This window comes from Patagioenas fasciata, chromosome 37 (genome assembly GCF_037038585.1).
Source record: "Patagioenas fasciata isolate bPatFas1 chromosome 37, bPatFas1.hap1, whole genome shotgun sequence".
Lineage (NCBI taxonomy): Eukaryota > Metazoa > Chordata > Aves > Columbiformes > Columbidae > Patagioenas > Patagioenas fasciata.
Genome location: NC_092556.1, coordinates 416841 through 436414, shown reverse-complemented (window position 1 = coordinate 436414; position 19574 = coordinate 416841). Strand labels below are relative to the sequence as shown.

The window sequence follows — 19574 nt, the reverse complement described above, 5'->3', positions numbered from 1 at the left end:
TAACGAGCCGCTAATTAACCCCGCCCCCCCCGGGCCTCCCCGCCCCCCCCCGGGCCACCCCCCTCCCCCGGGCCTCCCCGCCCCCCCCCGGGCCTCCCCGCCCGCCCAGACCCTTAATTAGACCCTTAATTAACCGCCCCCCCCCCCCCCCCTTCCGGGTGGACCCAGGCGTTCGGGAGCGAAGTGGGCGTGGCCTCGCAAATGATCGGGGGTTAATTGAGGTTTTAATTAAAGTGGATAAAAATGGGAGGGGGGGTGGTGGGGGGAGCATATGGGGGGTTGGGGACCCCCTGCCCCACACATCTGGGGTCAATGTGGGGTCAGCAATGGGGTCAATGTGGGGTCATTGGGGTCAATGTGGGGTCAGCATTGGTTCCCCCACCCACCTCTTGCTCCCCATTGGTTCCCCATGTCCCCCTCAAGACCCCATTGGCTCCCCATTGGCCGTTGGGTCATCGCTGGCTCCCCATTGGTTCCCTCACCCACCTCTTGGTCCCCATTGGTTCCCTGTGGCCCCCTCAAGACCCCATTGGCTCCCCATTGGCTGTCGGGTCATCGTTGGGTTCCCATTGGCTATTGAGTCCCCACCAAGACCCCATTGGTTCCCCATTGGCTGTTGGGTCATCGTTGGGTTCCCATTGGCTCCCTCACCCACTTCTTGCTCCCCATTGGTTCCCCGTGTCCCCACCAAGACCCCGCTGGCTCCCCATTGGCCGTTGGCTCATCGCTGGCTCCCCATTGGCCCCTTCACCCGCCTCTTGCTCCCCATTGGCTGACCGCTGGCTCCCTCACCCACTCCTCGCTCCCCATTGGCTCACGTTGAGTCCCTGTGGGGCGATCGTTGGGTCCCCATTGGCCGCCCCCGTTGATGACGTCACCAGGCCCCTCCCCCCCCCCATGGGTGCCCCTCCCCCCAAAAACACCGAAAAATGAAGAATTTGGGGAGAATTAAATAATTCTATTGGACACAAAATAAAATAAACCGGGGAAAATGAACCAAAAATGACACAAAATGATGGAAAAGGGAGAAATCGCCCCAAAATTCGGGGGGTCCCGGACCCCAAATTCGGGCTTTTTGGCCCCAAATTGGGGGGGTTTGGGTCCCAAAATTGTCGATTCCTGGCCCCAAATTCGTCGATTTCTGGCCCCAAATTTGGGCTTCGAGTCCCCAAATGAACCATTTCTGACCCCAAATTAGGGATTTCTGACCCAAAATCGAGCGTTTCCGCCCCAAAACCTGGGGGTTTCACCCCTAAAATTAGAGTTTTTGTGCCCCCAAAATTGGGGTTTCCGGCCCCAAAATCGGGGGTTTCCAGGTCCCAAAATTGGGAATTTTCGGCTCCCAAAATTAGAGTTTTCCGCCCCAAAATTTCGGGATTTTTAGCCCCAAATTTGGGGATTTTTTTTGCCCCCAAATCAGGGATTTTTGGCCCCAAAATAACTGGGGGGTTTGGGTCCCAAAATGTGCGGGGTTCGGGTCCCAAAATCAGGGTTTTTCACCCCAAAATCAGAGCTTTTAGCCCCAAAATTGGAGTTTTCAGGGCCCAATTCTTCTATTTGGCCCCAAATTTGAGGTTTTTTTGCCCCCAAACGATGGATTTTGGGCCCCAAAATGAGGCTTTTGAGCCCCAAAATTCCCCCTTTCCCCTCCAATTCCCCATTTCTGCCCCAAATTCGGCTTTGGCCAATTTGATGCATTTTTAAATTCTTTACATTTCCATTTGTTCAAGTTTGAAAATTTCAAAATTTCAAATGTTAAAAATTTCCCCAAAATACAAAACTTTTAAAAATCGCAATTTTTAAATTTTAAAAATCTCAAGCCGGTCAAAATTTTCCAAAATTTCCATTTGAAATTTAAAAAATGTTGAAATTTCTCACATTTTCAAGGTTATTTTTGAATTTTAAAAATTTTCCAAAATTTAAAAATTTGCCAAGAGTTTGATTTTTAAATTTTAAAAATTCTAAAAATGCTTCGATTTTTCAATTCTAAAAATTTTCGTTATTCAAAATTCTTCATTTTAAAAATTTCCAACATTTTCAGCTCTAAAAGTTTTCAAAATTCTCAAAATTTCAAAGTCTAAAAATTTTCAAGATTTTTGATCCTAAAAATCTTCCAAATTTTCAATTCTAAAACTTTTTCAAACTTTCCAATTCTAAAATTCTTCAAATCTGCAAAATTTCCAATTCTAAAAATTTCCGACATCTTCCAAATTTTCAATTCTCCAAATTTCCACCATTTCCAATTCTAAAAAACCTCAAAATTTACAAGATTTTCAATTCTAAAAATGTTCAAAAGTTTTCAATTTTAAAATTTTTCAAATTCTTCCAAATCTTGACCTGTGAAAATTTTCAAAATTCCTGAACTTTTGGACAAATTCAAAAGTTTCAAATTCTCAAAACCTTGGAAAGCTCCCAAATTTCCAAAATGTTCACATTTTCAACACCTTGGAAAATTCAAACTTTCCAAATTTCCAAAATTTTGGCAAAATTCAAAATTTCCAGATTTTCAAAATCTTGGGAAAATTCAAACTTTACAAATTTCCAAATTTTCAGAATCTTGGGAAAATTCCAAATTTCCAAAATCTTGGGAAAATTCAAACTTTCCAAATTTCCAAATTTCCAAAATCTTGGGAAAACTCAAAATTTCCAAATCTCCAAAATCTTGGGAAATCTCCACAATTTTTCCATTCTCCAAATTTCCAAAATCCTGGGAAATTTTCAACATTTTCCCATTTTCCCAATTTCCCAATTTCCAAATCCCCCCCCCTTTCCCGCCCTTCTCGCCCCACCCCCCCTCCCCTCCCCTCCCCTCCCCCCCCCCCCATTGGCTCCTCCTCCCCGCGGGGGCGGGGCCTCCATCACCTCCACGGTTTCCTCGGGGGCGGAGCCCCCGCTCCCCTCCCCGCCCCCCCCGCTGGGCTTCTGGCCCCTCCCCCCCTCCCTGGGGGCCCCGCGGGGGGGCGGGGGGCGGGGCGTGGGATGCGGCTGGGGGGCTCCCCCCCCCCTTCCCCTCCCCCTCCCCCACCCCCTCCCCCTCCCCCACGCCCACCCCTCCCCCCAAGCCCTGCGGAGGCGGCGCCAGAGGCGCAGGGGGAGGGGCGGGGGGGGCGGGGCGGGCCGGCGCCGGGGGACGGGCAGGCGGGAGCGGAAGCCCCAACGGGGCCGCGTTTTGGGGAAGATTTGGGCGAAACGCCCTTCGGCCACCAAGCCCAGGCGGGAAAGGAGGCGGAAAACGGGGGGGGGCAGGCCGAGCACCCCCCGGAAGAGCCAGCGCTGCAGGCGCCCCCCGCCGCCCCCCAGCGCCCCCCGGCCCCCCGCCCCCAGCAGGTAGGCGGCCAGGAAGAGGCAGGGCCAGCGCAGCAGCTGCGCCGCCAGCAGCAGCGCGGGGGCGCAGGCGCGGGGGCCGGGGGGCAGCGCCCCCAGCAGCGGCCAAAGCCCCGCCCCCGCGCCCAGGGCCGCCAGCCCCAGGCGCCAGGAGGGCTCCGGGAGGGTCAGCGCCAAGGCCACGCCCATGGCTCCGCCCCCCACGGGGCCGCGCCCGGCGCGGGGGAGGAGCCAGAGGAGGAGGAGGAGGAGGAGGAGGGGGAGGGAGGGGCGGAGGTAAAGGGCGGCGAGGGCGGTGGCCAATGGGAGAGCGGGGGGGAGGGGCGGGGGGCGGGGCTTGGGGAGGGCGGGGAGGGGAGGGGGGGGGATGGGGGCAAGGGGGTCGAGGGGGGCAATGGGGTCGAGGGGGTCGATGGGGTCGATGGGGTCGATGGGGTCAATGGGGTCAATGGGGCCAATGGGGTCAATGGGGCCAATGGGATCAATGAGGCCAATGGAGCCAATGGGATGAATGGGGCCGATGGGATGAATGGGGCCAATTGGACCAATGGGGTCAATGGGGTCAATGGGGCCAATGGGGCCAATGGGATCAATGGGGCCAATGGGGTCAATGGGATCAATGGGGTCAATGGGGCCAATGGGGTCAATGGGGCCAATGGGGTCAATGGGGCCAATGGGGGGATCAATGGGGTTCATGGGGGGGAAAGTGGGGGTGGAATTGGGGGGATCAATGGGGGAACTGGGGGGATTTTTGGGGGTCAAACTGGGGGGCTTAATGGGGGAACTGGGGGGATCAATGGGGGAATCAATGGGGGGATCAGTGGGGGGATCAATGGGGGGATCAGTGGGGGGATCAATGGGGGAGAAAGTGGGGGTGGAACTGGGGGGACCAATGGGGGAACTGGGGGGGAAATCTGGGGGGGAAATGGGGGAGAAATTGGGGGTGGAATAGGGGGAATTGGGGGTGGAATGGGGGGAACTGGGGGGGCAATGGGGGTGAAGCCGGAGGGAATTTGGGCGGGAAACGCTGGAATTTGGGGCGAAACGCCGGGCATTTGGGGTCCCCGGGTCGCCTCCGGGGCCGCCCCGCTCGCGCGGCTTCGTTAACCGCGCCGCTAATTGCTCCGCAGCCTCGTTAGCGCCGACCGGAGGAGGCTCCTGGTCCTCCGCCTGAAATTGGGGCAAAATCCCACGCTTTTGGGGCTCCGAGACCCCAAAACGCTCCAATAACCACACAGATCACCCCAAAATTGCACCCGAAATCTGGAAATAGGGGCACAAACCCCCCCTTGAACCCCCTCGCATTTTTGGGTTGAATTTGCGCTGTTTTGGGTCCATTTTGGGTCCATTTTGGGTCAGTTTGTGTGATTTTCGAGCCCTTTTCAGGCTGATCTGAGGGATTTTTGGGGGTGTTCTTGGGGTGTTTTTTGGGCTATTTTGGGTGGGTTTGGGGCGTTTTCAGCACTTTTTGGGTATTTTGGGCCATTTCCAGCCCCCCCCGTGGGTTTCGGGGTCAATTTTGGGCTCATTTAGGGGTTTTTGGGGGCCCCAAACGCTCCCCCCCCTCCATAGGGAACAACTACAACCCCTTTAGCTCCGCCCCCTTTAAGCTCTTGTCCAATCCCCTCTCAGACCCCGCCCACCACCTTATATGGACCTCCCAGGGCCTTCTGACCAATCAGACGCCCAGAACCCTCTGACCAATCAGGTTCTACAAACCCCCCAAACTCCACCCCCCCCAAGCCCCGCCCCCCCCTCAAGCCCCGCCCCCTTGTCCTTAAACAGCCCCCCATGGCCTCCTCAGCAGCTGATTGGCCGCAAGCCCAAACCCCACCCCCTAAGCCCCACCCACCAGTTTCTTAAAGAGCCCCCGACCCTTTAATCCCTCCCAGAGGTTTCTTTGGGGTCTCAACCACATTTTGGGGCCTTTTTGGGGCGTTTTAACCCATTTTGGGGGTTTTTGGGACCCTCCTGGACTCACGGGCGGGTGCGGGGCGGCCAATGGGGGCCCTTCCTCATCCCCGTCGTCACCGTCACCGTCGTCACCGTCACCGTCGTCACCGTCACCGTCGTCATTGGCCGCACTGGCACCGCTGCTGCCGCTCGATTCGCTGACGGACGCGCTGGGCGGCCAATGGCTGCGCTCGGGGCTGCCGGCGGGCTCCGCCCCCTGGGGACATTGGGGACATCCCATGGGGTCAATGGGGACATCGGGGACGTCCCATGGGGTCAATGGGACCTTGGGGACGTCCCATGGGGTCAATGGGGCCCAAGGGGACAATGGGGACCCCAATGGGGACAAATGGGGTCAATGGGACCTTGTGGGGTCAATGGGGACAATGGGACATCCCATGGGGACAATGGGGACAATGGGACCTTGGGGACGTCCCATGGGGTCAATGGGGCCCAAGGGGACAATGGAACGTCCCATGGGGTCAATGGGGACAATGGGACGTCCCATGGGGTCAATGGGGTCAATGGGGACAATGGGACGTCCCATGGGGTCAATGGGGTCAATGGGGACAATGGGACGTCCCATGGGGTCAGTGGGGTCAATGGGGACAATGGGACGTCCCATGGGGTCAATGGGGCCCAAGGGGACAATGGGGACCCCAATGGTGACATGGGGGTCAATGCGACCTTGTGGGGTCAATGGGGACGTCCCATGGGGACAATGGGGTCAATGGGGACAATGGGACCTTGGGGACGTCCCATGGGGTCAATGGGGCCCAAGGGGACAATGGGAACCCCAATGGGGATATGGGGACAATGGGGGACAATGGGGGACCCCAATAGGGGTAATGGGACCTTGGGGATGTCCCATGGGGTCAATGGAACCCAACGGGACAATGGGGACATGGGGGTCAATAGGACCTTGTGGGGTCAATGGGGACAATGGGAGCTCAGGAGGTGACACTGGGGACAACGGGGACATGGGGGGTCAATGGAGCCCAAGGGGACAATGGGGACCCCAATGGGGACAATGAGGTCAATGAGGACACCTGGGGGGTCAACGGAGCCCAAGGGGTCAATGGGGACCCCAATGGGGACAATGGGGACATGGGGGTCAATGGGGACCCCAATGGGGTCAACGGGACCTTGGGGATGCCCCATGGGGTCAATGGGGCCAATGGGGCCACCCCACAGGGACAATGGGTCCGGAAAGGTGACCAAAATGTCCCCAAATTCCCCCAAAACGTCCCCAAAATCGCCCCCCACGAACCTGGTGGGCGGGGCCGGGGGCGGGGCCTTCCGGGAGCAGCAGCTTCCTGATTGGCCGCAGGTGCAGCTGGTCCAGGGCCCGCGCGGCCGCCTGGGCTCGGCCAATCAGATCCAGGAGCACGCGCGGGGGGCGGGGCCTCTGCAGGAAGTGGTGCTGGAGAAAGGGGCGGGGCCAAAGGGCAGAGTGAGCCAATGGGGTGAGGGGAGAAGGGGGGAATGGGGGGGATGAAGGAATGAATGGGATCGATGGGTAACGGGGTCAACGGGGTAATTAACGGGGCAATGGGGTAATTAATGGGGTAATTAACGGGGTAATGGGGTAATTAATGGGGTAATTAACGGGGTAATGGGGTAATTAATGGGGTAATTAACGGGGTAACGGGGATCAATGGGGTAATTAATGGGATAATGGGTATGAATGGGGTAACTAATGGGATAACACGGATAATTAATGGGATCAACGGGGGTAATTAATGGGATCAATGGGGGTCAATAGGGGTAATTAATGGGATAATGGGGTCAATGGGGATCAATGGGGGTAATTACTGGGATAGCAGGGATCAATGGGGTAATTAATGGGATAATGGGGATCAATGGGGTAATTAATGGGATAATGGAGATCAATGGGGTAATTAACGGGGTAATTGAGATCAATGGGGATCAATAATTAACGGGATAATGGAGATAATGGGGATCAATGGGGCTAATTAATGGAATAATAGGGATCAATGGGGGTAATTAATGGGGTAATGGGAATCAATGGGGTAATTAATGGGATAATGGGGACAATGGGAATGAATGGGGTAATTAATGGGATAATGGGGATCAATGGGGCAATTAATGGGATAATAGGGACAATGGGAATCAATGGGGATAATTAACAGTATAATGGCGATCAATGGGGTAATTAACGGGATAATGGGGATAACCGGAATCAATGGGGATAATTAACAGGATAACGGGGATCAATGAGGTAATTAATGGGTTAATAAGGACAATGGGAATCAATGGGGATAATTAACAGGATAATGGGGATCAGTGGGGTAATTAATGGGATAATGGGGATAAATGGGGTAATTAATGGGATAATGGGGATAACGGGAATCAATGGGGATAATTAATGGGATAATGGGGATCAATGGGGTAATTAATGGGATAATGGGGATAACGGGAATCAATGGGGATAATTAACAGGATAATGGGGATCAATGGGGTAATTAATGGGATAATGGGGATAACGGGAATCAATGGGGATAATTAACAGGATAATGGGGATCAATGGGGTAATTAATGGGATAATGGGGATAACGGGAATCAATGGGGATAATTAACAGGATAATGGGGATCAATGGGGTAATTAATGGCATAATGGGGACAATGGGAATCAATGGGGATAATTAACAGGATAATGGGGATCAATGGGGTAATTAATGGGATAATGGGGACAATGGGAATCAATGGGGATAATTAGCAGGATAATGAGGATCAATGGGGTAGTTAATGGGATAATGGGGATAACGGGAATCAATGGGGATAATTAACAGGACAATGGGGATCAATGGGGTAATTAACGGGATAATGGGGATAACCAGAATCAATGGGGATAATTAACAGGATAACGGGGATCAATGGGGTAATTAATGGGTTAATAAGGACAATGGGAATCAATGGGGATAATTAACAGGATAATGGGGATCAATGGGGTAATTAATGGGTTAATAAGGACAATGGGAATCAATGGGGATAATTAACAGGATAATGGGGATCAATGGGGTAATTAATGGGATAATAAGGACACTGGGAATCAATGGGGATAATAAATAGGATAATAGTGATCAATGGGGTAATTAATGGGATAATGGGGATAAATGGGGTAATTAATGGGATAATGGGGATAACGGGAATCAATGGGGATAATTAACAGTATAATGGGGATCAGTGGGGTAATTAACGGGATAACGGGGCTCGATGGGGCAATTGAGGGGGTACCGGGGTAACGAGGGGACAATGAGGGGCGATGAGGGGCGACGAGCGTTAATGAGCGTTAATGAGCGCTAATTGGCGCTAACGAGGCACCTGCAGCAGCTCCTGGGCCGTGGGGCGCTCCTGCGGCCGCTTCTGCAGACACGAAGCCACGAACCCCCCGAAACACGGGGACCTGGGACCCCGTCAGGGACCCGGGAGTGCCCCGGGGACCCAGGAGTGCCCCAGGGACCCGGGAGTGCCCCAAGGGACCCAGGAGTGCCCCAAGGGACCTGGGAGTGCCCCAGGGACCCAGGAGTGCCCCAAGGGAACTGGGAGTGCCCCAGGGACCCAGGAGTGCCCCAAGGGACCCGGGAGTGCCCCAGGGACCCAGGAGTGCCCCAGGGACCCAGGAGTGCCCCGGGGACCCAGGAGTGCCCCAAGGGACCCAGGAGTGCCCCAAGGGAACTGGGAGTGCCCCAGGGACCCGGGAGTGCCCCAAGGGAACCAGGGGAGGGGGGAAAGGGACCCAGGAGTGGCCCAGGGACCCAGGAGTGCCCCAGGGACCCGGGAGTGCCCCAAGGGACCCAGGGGAGGGGGGAAAGGGACCCAGGAGTGCCCCACGGACCCGGGAGTGCCCCAGGGACCCGGGAGTGCCCCAAGGGACCCAGGGGAGGGGGGAAAGGGACCCAGGAGTGCCCCAGGGACCCAGGAGAGCCCCAGGGACCCGGGAGTGCCCCAAGGGACCCAGGGGAGGGGGGAAAGGGACCCAGGAGTGGCCCAGGGACCCAGGAGTGCCCCAGGGACCTGGGAGTGCCCCAAGGGACCCAGGAGTGCCCCAAGGGACCCGGGAGTGCCCCAGGGACCCGGGAGTGCCCCAAGGGACCCAGGAGTTTGGGGGGGGACCCAGGAGTTCAGGAGGGACCCAGGAGTTCGGGGGGGGACCCAGGAGTTCGGGGGGGACCCAGGAGTTCAGGAGGGACCCAGGAGTTCAGGAGGGACCCAGGAGTTCGGGAGGGACCCAGGAGTTCGGGGGGGGACCCAGGAGTTCGGGGGGGGACCCAGGAGTTCGGGGGGGACCCAGGAGTTCGGGAGGGACCCAGGAGTTCGGGAGGGACCCAGGAGTGCCCCAAGGGACCCAGGCGTCCTACGCTCACCATTGGGTCCCGTGCAGGCGGGGGGGGGCGCTCTGTGCGATGTGGTACAGGGCGCTCATGGCGTTCATGTGGAACAGGGGGGGCTTCCGCTCCGCTGGGGGGCAGGGGGGCGGGGCTGAGCGGGGGGCGGGGCTGAGCGGGGGGCGGGGCTGAGCGGGGGGCGGGGCTGAGCGGGGGGCGGGGCTGAGCGGGGGGCGGGGCTGAGCGGGGGGCGGGGCTGAGCGGGGGGCGGGGCTGAGCGGGGGGCGGGGCTGAGCGGGGGGCGGGGCTGAGCGGGGGGCGGGGCTGAGCGGGGGGCGGGGCTGAGCGGGGGGGTGGGGCTGAGCGGGGGGGTGGGGCTGAGCGGGGGGGTGGGGCTGAGCGGGGGGTGGGGCTGAGCGGGGGGTGGGGCTGAGCGGGGGGTGGGGCTGAGCGGGGGGGTGGGGCTGAGCGGGGGGGTGGGGCTGAGCGGGGGGTGGGGCTGAGCGGGGGGGTGGGGCTGAGCGGGGGGGTGGGGCTGAGCGGGGGGGTGGGGCTGAGCGGGGGGTGGGGCTGAGCGGGGGGTGGGGCTGAGCGGGGGGGTGGGGCTGAGCGGGGGGTGGGGCTGAGCGGGGGGTGGGGCTGAGCGGGGGGGTGGGGCTGAGCGGGGGGTGGGGCTGAGCGGGGGGTGGGGCTGAGCGGGGGGGTGGGGCTGAGCGGGGGGTGGGGCTGAGCGGGGGGTGGGGCTGAGCGGGGGGGTGGGGCTGAGCGGGGGGCGGGGCTGAGCGGGGGGCGGGGCTGAGCGGGGGGCGGGGCTGAGCGGGGGGCGGGGCTGAGCGGGGGGCGGGGCTGAGCGGGGGGGCGGGGCTGAGCGGGGGGGCGGGGCTGAGCGGGGGGGCGGGGCTGAGCGGGGGGGCGGGGCTGAGCGGGGGGGCGGGGCTGAGCGGGGGGGCGGGGCTGAGCGGGGGGGCGGGGCTGAGCGGGGGGTGGGGCTGAGCGGGGGGTGGGGCTGAGCGGGGGGTGGGGCTGAGCGGGGGGTGGGGCAGAGCGGGGGGGAATGTGTGGGGCAGAGCGGGGGGGATGTGTGGGGCAGAGCAGGGGGGATGTGTGGGGCAGAGCCGGGGGGGATGTGTGGGGCAGAGCCGGGGGGGATGTGTGGGGCAGAGCGGGGGGGGATGTGTGGGGCAGAGCGGGGGGGATGTGTGGGGCAGAGCGGGGGGGATGTGTGGGGCAGAGCGGGGGGGATGTGTGGGGCAGAGCGGGGGGGATGTGTGGGGCAGAGCGGGGGGGATGTGTGGGGCAGAGCGGGGGGGATATGTGGGGCAGAGCGGGGGGGATGTGTGGGGCAGAGCGGGGGGGGATGTGTGGGGCAGAGCGGGGGGGGATGTGTGGGGCAGAGCGGGGGGGGATGTGTGGGGCAGAGCGGGGGGGATGTGTGGGGCAGAGCGGGGGGGGATGTGTGGGGCAGAGCGGGGGGGGATGTGTGGGGCAGAGCGGGGGGGATGTGTGGGGCAGAGCGGGGGGGGATGTGTGGGGCAGAGCGGGGGGGCAGCCCCACAGCAGCCCCAGAACCGCCCCCGCCCGCCGCCCCCCAATTGGAACAGGAACGAGACCCCAACAATGGGTGGGGTGGGGTGGGGGGTGGGGTGTGAGGGGAGATGTGGGGCAGCTGTGGGGTGGATGTGGGTGTGGGTTGAATGTGGGTCAGGGATGTGGGTGGATGTGGGGTGGATGTGGGTCAGGCTCTGGCTGTGGGTCAGGTTGTGGGTCAGGCTATGGGGCAGGATGTGGGTCAGGGCTGTGGCTCAGGGCTGTGGGTCAGGATGTGGGTCAGGATGTGGGTCAGGATGTGGGTCAGGATGTGGATCAGCTATGGGGTGGCTGTGAGTCAGGCTCTGGCTGTGGGTCAGGCTGTGGGTCAGGCTGTGGGTCAGCTATGGGTCAGGGCTATGGGTCAGCCGTGGGTCAGCTATGGGGCAGGGCTATGGGTCAGCCATAGGTTAGCTGTGGGTCAGGCTATGGGTCAGGCCATGGGGCAGGATGTGGGTCAGGCTATGGGTCAGGGCTATGGGTCAGGCTGTGGGTCAGCCGTGGGTCAGCTGTGGGTCAGGGTTATGAGTCAGCCGTGGGTCAGCTGTGGGTCAGGGCTATGGGTCAGCTGTGGGTCAGGGCTATGGGTCAGCTATGGGTCAAGGTTATGGGTCAACCATGGGGCAGGGCCGTGGGTCAGCTGTGGGTCAGCCGTGGGTCAGCTATGGGTCAGCCGTGGGTCAGGGTCACGGGTCAGCCGTGGGTCAGGGGTCAGGGTCAGGGGTCAGGGTCAGGGGTCAGGGGTCAGAGGTCAGGGTCAGGGTCAGGGGTCACGTCTCACCCAGCTCGATGCAGGTGATGCCCAGGGCCCAGACGTCGGCTCTGCCGTCGCTCGCCCGCCCGTCCGGAGCCACGATCGCCTCGGGGGCCATCCTGGGGACAGCGCGCGTGGGGCGGGGCGGGGGGCAGGGGGCGGGGTGTGGGACGGGGCTGTGGGGCAGCGGTGATGGGGCGGGGTGTGGGGCAGGGGGCGGGGCAGCGCTGGGGGCGGGGCGGGGGCAGGGGGGGCGGGGCAGCACTGGGGGCGGGGTGTGGGGCAGGGGTGTGGGGCAGGGGTGTGGGGCAGGGGTGTGGGGAGGGATGTGGGGCGGGGGTGTGGGGCAGCGGTGATGGGGCGGGGGTGTGGGGAGGGGTGTGGGGCGGGGGTGTGGGGCAAGATGGGAGGTGGGGGTGTGGGGCAGGGGCGGGGATCAGGGGCGGGGGTGGGGGGGGTGTGGGGCAGGGGTGGGGGGGGGATGTGGGGCAGGGGTGTGGGGCAGGGACGTGGGGCGGGGCTGGGGGGCGGGGCAGGGTGGGGGGGGTGTGGGGTGGGGTTGTGGGGCAGGGTGGGGGGCAGGGGTGGGGGCTGTGGGGCGGGGGTGTGGGGTGGGGGTGTGAGGAGGGGTGTGGGGTGAGGGTGTGGGGCGGGGTGGGGAGGGCGGGGCAGCACTGGGGGCGGGGCAGGGGGGCAGGGGGGCGGGGCAGCACTGGGGGTGGGGCAGGGGGGCAGGGGGGCGGGGCAGCACTGGGGGCGGGGCAGGGGGCGGGGTGTGGGGCAGGGGTGTGGGGCAGCACTGTGGGCGGGGCGGGGGCAGGGCAGGGAGCGGGGCTGGGGTGTGGGGCCAGCCCCACACTTGGGGGTCACAACCCCCACTCCCAGCCGCTCTATGGTCCCAGCCCCACACTTGGGGGTCCCAGCCCCACACTTGGGGGTCACAACCCCCACTCCCAGCCGCTCTATGGTCCCAGCCCCACGCTTGGGGGTCCCAGCCCCACACTTGGGGGTCACAACCCCCACTCCCAGCCACTCTATGGTCCCAGCCCCACACTTGGGGGTCCCAGCCCCACACTTGGGGGTCACAACCCCCACTCCCAGCCACTCTATGGTCCCAGCCCCACACTTGGGGGTCCCAGCCCCACACTTGGGGGTCACAACCCCCACTCCCAGCCACTCTATGGTCCCAGCCCCACACTTGGGGGTCCCAGCCCCACACTTGGGGGTCGCAACCCCCACTCCCAGCCGCTCTATGGTCCCAGCCCCACACTTGGGGGTCCCAGCCCCACACTTGGGGGTCCCAGCCCCACACGTGTGGGTCTCTCACCAGTAGGGGGTCCCCACGAAGGCCCCGGCCGGGGCGGCCGTGGCGGCGGAGCCGAAGTCGCCGAGTTTGACCTGGGCTGTGGGGCTGAGCAGGATGTTCCCGGCCTTCACGTCCCTGGGGGCAGCAGCCGTGGGGCGGGGTCAGTGGGGCGGGGTCAGTGGGGCGGGGTCAGTGGGGCGGGGTCAGTGGGGCAGGAGCTGTGGGGCGGGAGCTGTGGGGCGGGAGCTGTGGGGCGGGGTCAGTGGGGCGGGAGCTGTGGGGCTGGGTCAGTGGGGCTGGGTCAGTGGGGCAGGAGCTGTGGGGCGGGAGCTGTGGGGTGGGGTCAGTGGGGCAGCAGCCGTGGGGCGGGGTCAGTGGGGCGGGGTCAGTGGGGCGGGGTCAGTGGGGCAGGAGCTGTGGGGCGGGGTCAGTGGGGCGGGGTCAGTGGGGCGGGGTCAGTGGGGCAGAGAAGAAGCAAAAGAGCTGTGGGGCAGAGATTATGGAGATGAGTGGGGCAGGATCAGTGGGGCGGGATCAGTGGGGCGGGATCAGTGGGGCGGGATCTGTGGGGCAGAGAATAGGGAAATAAGTGGGGCAGGATCAGTGGGGCGGGATCAGTGGGGCAGAGAAGAGGGAGAGAAGTGGGGTGGGATCAGTGGGGCAGGAGCAGTGGGGCAGGAGCTGTGGGGCAGAGAAGAGGGAGAGGAGTGGGGTGGGATCAGTGGGGCGGAAGCTGTGGGGCAGGATCAGCGGGGCAGGAGCTGTGGGGCCAGAGATGAGTGGGGTGGGATCAGTGGGGCAGGAGCTGTGGGGCACAGTAGAGAATGTGGGGCAGAATCAGTGGGGCAAGAAAAGAAGCAGAGAAATCCGTACAACACGGGTTGTGGGTCCTGCTATGGGGCAGGATCTATGGGGTGGGATCTATGGGGTGGGACCTATGGGGCGGGACCTATGGGGTGGGATCTATGGGGCGGGACCTATGGGGCGGGACCTATGGGGCGGGACCAACAAACACAAGCAAGGGGAGACCCAGAGAAACCAACACAATGGGGGCTGTGGGTCCCGCTATGGGTCAGGATCTATGGGTTGGGATCTATGGGTCAGGATCTATGGGGTGGGACCAACCAGCACAAGCAAGAAAACACCCGGAGAAATCAACACAACGGGGGCTGTGGGTCCTGCTATGGGGCGGGATCTATGGGGCGGGATCTATGGGTCGGGATCTATGGGTCAGGATCTATGGGGTGGGACCGACCAGCACAAGCAAGAAAACACCCGGAGAAATCAACACAACGGGGGCTGTGGGTCCTGCTATGGGGCGGGATCTATGGGGCGGGATCTATGGGTCAGGATCTATGGGTCAGGATCTATGGGGTGGGACCGACCAGCACAAGCAAGAAAACACCCGGAGAAATCAACACAACGGGGGCTGTGGGTCCTGCTATGGGGCGGGATCTATGGGGCGGGATCTATGGGTCGGGATCTATGGGTCGGGACCTATGGGGCGGGACCTATGGGGCGGGTCCAACAAGCACAAGCAAGAAAAGACCCAGAGAAATCAACACAACGGGGGCTGTGGGTCCCGCTATGGGTCGGGATCTATGGGGCGGGATCTACGGGGTGGGACCTATGGGGCGGGATCTATGGGGTGGGACCTATGGGGCGGGTCCGACCAGCACAAGCAAGAAAAGACCCAGAGAAACCAACACAACGGGGGCTGTGGGTCCCGCTATGGGGCGGGATCTATGGGGCGGGATCTATGGGGCGGGATCTATGGGTCGGGATCTATGGGGCGGGACCTATGGGGCGGGACCAACAAGCACAAGAAAAGACCCAGAGAAACCAATACAACAGGTGCTGTGGGTCCCGCTATGGGTCAGGACCTATGGGGCGGGACCTATGGGTCGATCTATGGGTCGATCTATGGGGCTGACCTGTGGACGACCCCCAGGCGGTGCAGGTAGGCCAGGCCGCGCAGCGCCCCCTGGCTGATGGCCGCGATCTCCGCCTCCCGCAGCGGCTTCTTGTGCACTTGTGGGGCAGAGGTTGGGGGGTGAGCTCCGGGATCTGTGGGGCTGCCCCACAGCGCCGCCCCACGGCACTCACCCTCCAGCAGGTCGGCGGCCGAGCCCAGGCAGCGCTCCATGGCCAGCTAGGGAGAGCGGGCCTGCCCCATAGATGTGGGGCACGACAACCCTCTGCCCCACACTTAGGGGGCCCAACACCCCCTGCCCCACATTTGGGGGTCCCAGTGCCCCCCAAAGCCCCATTTCTGGGCCCCAAGTCCTTCCCCTACACTTATGGGGCCCAACACCCCCTGCCCCACATCTATGGGTCAGCCCCACACTTATGGGGCCCAACACCCCCTGCCTCACATCTATGGGTCAGCCCCACACTTATGGGGCCCAACACCCCCTGCCCCACATCTATGGGTCAGCCCCACACTTATGGGGCCCAACACCCCCTGCCTCACATCTATGGGTCAGCCCCACACTTATGGGGCCCAACACCCCCTGCCCCACCTCTATGGGTCCTGCCCCACACTTATGGGGCCCAACACCCCCTGCCCCACATCTATGGGTCCCAAACCCACCCCCAAAACCCCATTTCTGAGCCCCCAAACCCTCACAAAACCCCCATTTCTAACCCCACTCCCCCCTGCCCCACACTTATGGGTCCAGCCCCACACTTATGGGCCCCAACATCCCCCCATTACCCACATTGGAGCCCCAAAACCCTCCCCAAACCCTCCTAAAACCCCCATTTCCGACCCCACTCCCCCCTGCCCCACACTTATGGGTCCCGCCCCACACTTATGGGTCCTGCCCCACACTTATGGGTCCTGCCCCACACTTACGGGCCCCAACATCCCCCTATAACCCACATTTGAGCCCCAAAACCCTCCCCAAACCCTCCTAAAACCCCCATTTCCGACCCCACTCCCCCCTGCCCCACACTTGTGGGTCCTGCCCCACACTTATGGGTCCCAACATCCCCCCATAACCCCCATTTCTGAGCCCCCAAACCCTCCCCAAACCCCCATTTCCAACCCCACTCCCCCCTGCCCCACACTTATGGGTCCCACCCCACACTTATGGGTCCCGCCCCACACTTGTGGGTCGCTCACCCAGGCCGTGTGGCCCCGCAGGTAGCAGCCCCGGAAGGCCACGATGTTGGGGTGGCGCAGGCGCTGCAGCAGCGACGCCTCGCGCACGATGTCGCGCCATTTCTGGGGGGCAGACCCACGGATCCGTGGGGCCCGGACGCCTGGGTCCCCTCCCGGACGCCTGGGTCCCTTCCCCAACCCCCCCCCATTACCTCATCGGATCGTTTCCCCCCATAGGACATTTTCTTAATCGCGACGAGCTCGTTAGTGCGAAGGTCCCGGGCCTGATGGGGGGTGCAGGACGTTATGGGGCGGCTATGGGGCGGCTATGGGGCGGCTATGGGGCGGCTATGGGGCGGCACTCACGGAGTAGACGGCGCCGAAGCTGCCGTGCCCGATCTCCCATAGGTCCCCAAACAGGGTCTCGGGGTCTTCGGGGCGGAACAACCCGGGATCCGTGGGGCTGAGCGACGGCATCGCGCGACCCACGGAATCTATGGGGCGGCCCCACGCGTCGGCAGAGGTCCCAGCTGGGAGCCGTGGGGCAGGCGGGAGGCGGCCTGGGGGGGGAAGGAGGGACACGGGGGTCAGGTGCTGCCCCATAAGTGACACGGGGGTCCTGATCCTGACCCATAAGTGACCCACGGATCCAAATCCTGACCCATAAGTGACCCACGGATCCAAATCCTGACCCATAAGTGACCCACGGATTCAAATTCTGACCCATAAGTGATTCAGGGGTCCTAATCCTGACCCATAGGTGACCCAGGTTCTGCCCCATAAGTGACACGGGGGTCCTAATCCTGACCCATAAGTGACCCAGGGATTCAAATCCTGACCCATAAGTGACCCACTGATTCAAATCCTGACCCATAGGTGAACCTGGGAACCAAATCCTGACCCATAAGTGACCCAGGTTCTGCCCCATAAGTGACACGGGGGTCCTAATCCTGACCCATAAGTGACCCACGGATTCAAATCCTGACCCACAAGTGACCCACGGATCCAAATCCTGACCCATAAGTGACCCACGGATCCAAATCCTGACCCATAAGTGATTCAGGGGTCCTAATCCTGACCCATAGGTGACCCAGGTTCTGCCCCATAAGTGACACGGGGGTCCTAATCCTGACCCATAAGTGACCCAGGGATTCAAATCCTGACCCATAAGTGACCCACTGATTCAAATCCTGACCCATAGGTGAACCTGGGAACCAAATCCTGACCCATAAGTGACCCAGGTTCTGCCCCATAAGTGACACGGGGGTCCTAATCCTGACCCATAAGTGAGCCACGGATCCAAATCCTGACCCATAAGTGACCCACGGATCCAAATCCTGACCCATAAGTGACCCACGGATCCAAATCCTGACCCATAAGTGATTCAGGGGTCCTAATCCTGACCCATATGTGACCCAGGTTCTGCCCCATAAGTGACACAGGGGTCCTAATCCTGACCCATAAGTGACCCAGGGATTCAAATCCTGACCCATAAGTGACCCACGGATTCAAATCCTGACCCATAGGTGAACCTGGGAACCAAATCCTGACCCATAAGTGACCCAGGTTCTGCCCCATAAGTGACCCAGGGGTCCCAATTCTGCCCCATAAGTGACTCAGGAGACCGAATTCTGACCCATAAGTGACTCAGGTTCTGCCCCATAAGTGACCCAGGGGTCCCAATTCTGCCCCATAAGTGACTCAGGAGACCGAATTCTGACCCATAAGTGACCCAGGTTCTGCCCCATAAGTGACCCAGGGGTCCCAACTCAGCCCCATAAGTGACTGAGGGGTCCAAATCCTGACCCATAAGTGAACCTGGGGCCCCAAGGCAGCCCCATAAGTGACCCAAGGCACTAAATCCTGACCCATAAGTGACTCAGGTTCTGCCCCATAAGTGACCCAGGGGTCCCAATTCTGCCCCATAAGTGACTCAGGAGACCAAATTCTGACCCATAAGTGACTCAGAGAACCAATTCCTACCCCATAAGTGACCCAGGTTCTGCCCCATAAGTGATCCATGGGATCAAATCCTGCCCCATAAGTGACCCACGGATCCAAATCCTGCCCCATAACTGATTCAGGGGTCCTAATCCTGCCCCATAAGTGAACCTGGGGACTAAATCCTGCCCCATAAGTGACCCACGGATCCAAATCCTGCCCCATAAGTGATTCAGGGGTCCTAATCCTGCCCCATAAGTGAACCTGGGAACCAAATCCTGCCCCATAAGTGACTCAGGTTGTGCCCCATAAGTGACCAGCAAACCCAGATCCTGCCCCATAAGTGCCCCAGAGGACCCAGTTCAGCCCCATAAGTGACTCGGGTTCTGCCCCATAAGTGCCCCCAAACTCCCCATAACTGACCCAAACCTCCCCATTCAGCCCCATAAGTGACCCAGAGGACCCAGTTCTGCCCCATAAGTGCCCCAAACCCCCACATTCTGCCCCATAAGTGACTCAGAGGACCCAGTTCTGCCCCATAAGTGCCCCAAGACCCCAAGTTCTGCCCCATAAGTGCCCCAAACCCCCACATTCTGCCCCATAAGTGACTCAGAGGACCCAGTTCTGCCCCCTAAGTGCCCCAAGACCCCACGTTCTGCCCCATAAGTGCCCCAAACCCCCACATTCTGCCCCATAAGTGACTCAGAGGACCCAGTTCTGCCCCCTAAGTGCCACGAGAGCCCAAGTTCTGCCCCATAAGCGCCCCAAACTCCCCATAAGTGCCCCAAAGCTCCCCATTCAGCCCCACAAGTGCCCCAGAGGACCCAGTTCTGCCCCATAAGTACCCCAAGTTCTGCCCCATAAGTGCCCCCAAACTCCCCATAAGTGCCCCCAAACTCCCCATAAGTGCCCCAAACCCCCCCATTCGGCCCCATAAGTGCCTCAGTGACCCCAGCTCTGCCCCACAAGTGCCCCAGACCCCCCCATTCCGCCCCTCACCGTTCTCTCCGCTGTCTCCACTTGTGGCTCCCGACCCGGCCCCATAAGTTTCCCCCCCCCCCGGCGGCTGCAGCTCCCGGGGGGGGGCCCCGCCCGCCCCCCCGCTCCGGGGGAGCCCCCAAAAGCGCCGATTTCACCCCAAAAACCACCCTGGGGGGGGGGGGAACCCGCGGGACCCCCCGGCGCCGCCGCTTTTCCCGCCGCCCCGGCTCCAAGATGGCGCCGGCGGCAACCGGAAGTGGACCCCGGCGGAGG

The 19574-nt window shown here is 61.2% G+C and overlaps 2 protein-coding genes across 5 annotated transcripts in view; one reads left to right on the top strand and one right to left on the bottom strand.

Moving 5' to 3' along the window:
- LOC136114196 (myosin regulatory light chain 11) overlaps nucleotides 1–19574 on the top strand; it is a 111132-nt gene that overhangs the window by 67022 nt on the left and 24536 nt on the right. The window lies entirely within an intron of this gene.
- On the bottom strand, nucleotides 2000–19563 carry TAOK2 (TAO kinase 2). Its single transcript, XM_071801380.1, has 14 exons — nucleotides 19320–19563; nucleotides 16746–16939; nucleotides 16592–16663; nucleotides 16401–16502; nucleotides 15380–15425; nucleotides 15208–15304; nucleotides 13295–13408; nucleotides 11995–12086; nucleotides 9666–9759; nucleotides 8623–8704; nucleotides 6548–6700; nucleotides 5306–5494; nucleotides 2790–4494; nucleotides 2000–2043 (listed from the first exon to the last, which is right to left on the bottom strand). Exons 2-14 carry the CDS (start codon nucleotides 16854–16856, stop codon nucleotides 2000–2002), a joined length of 2901 nt encoding a protein of 966 aa, XP_071657481.1. The 5' UTR covers nucleotides 16857–16939; nucleotides 19320–19563.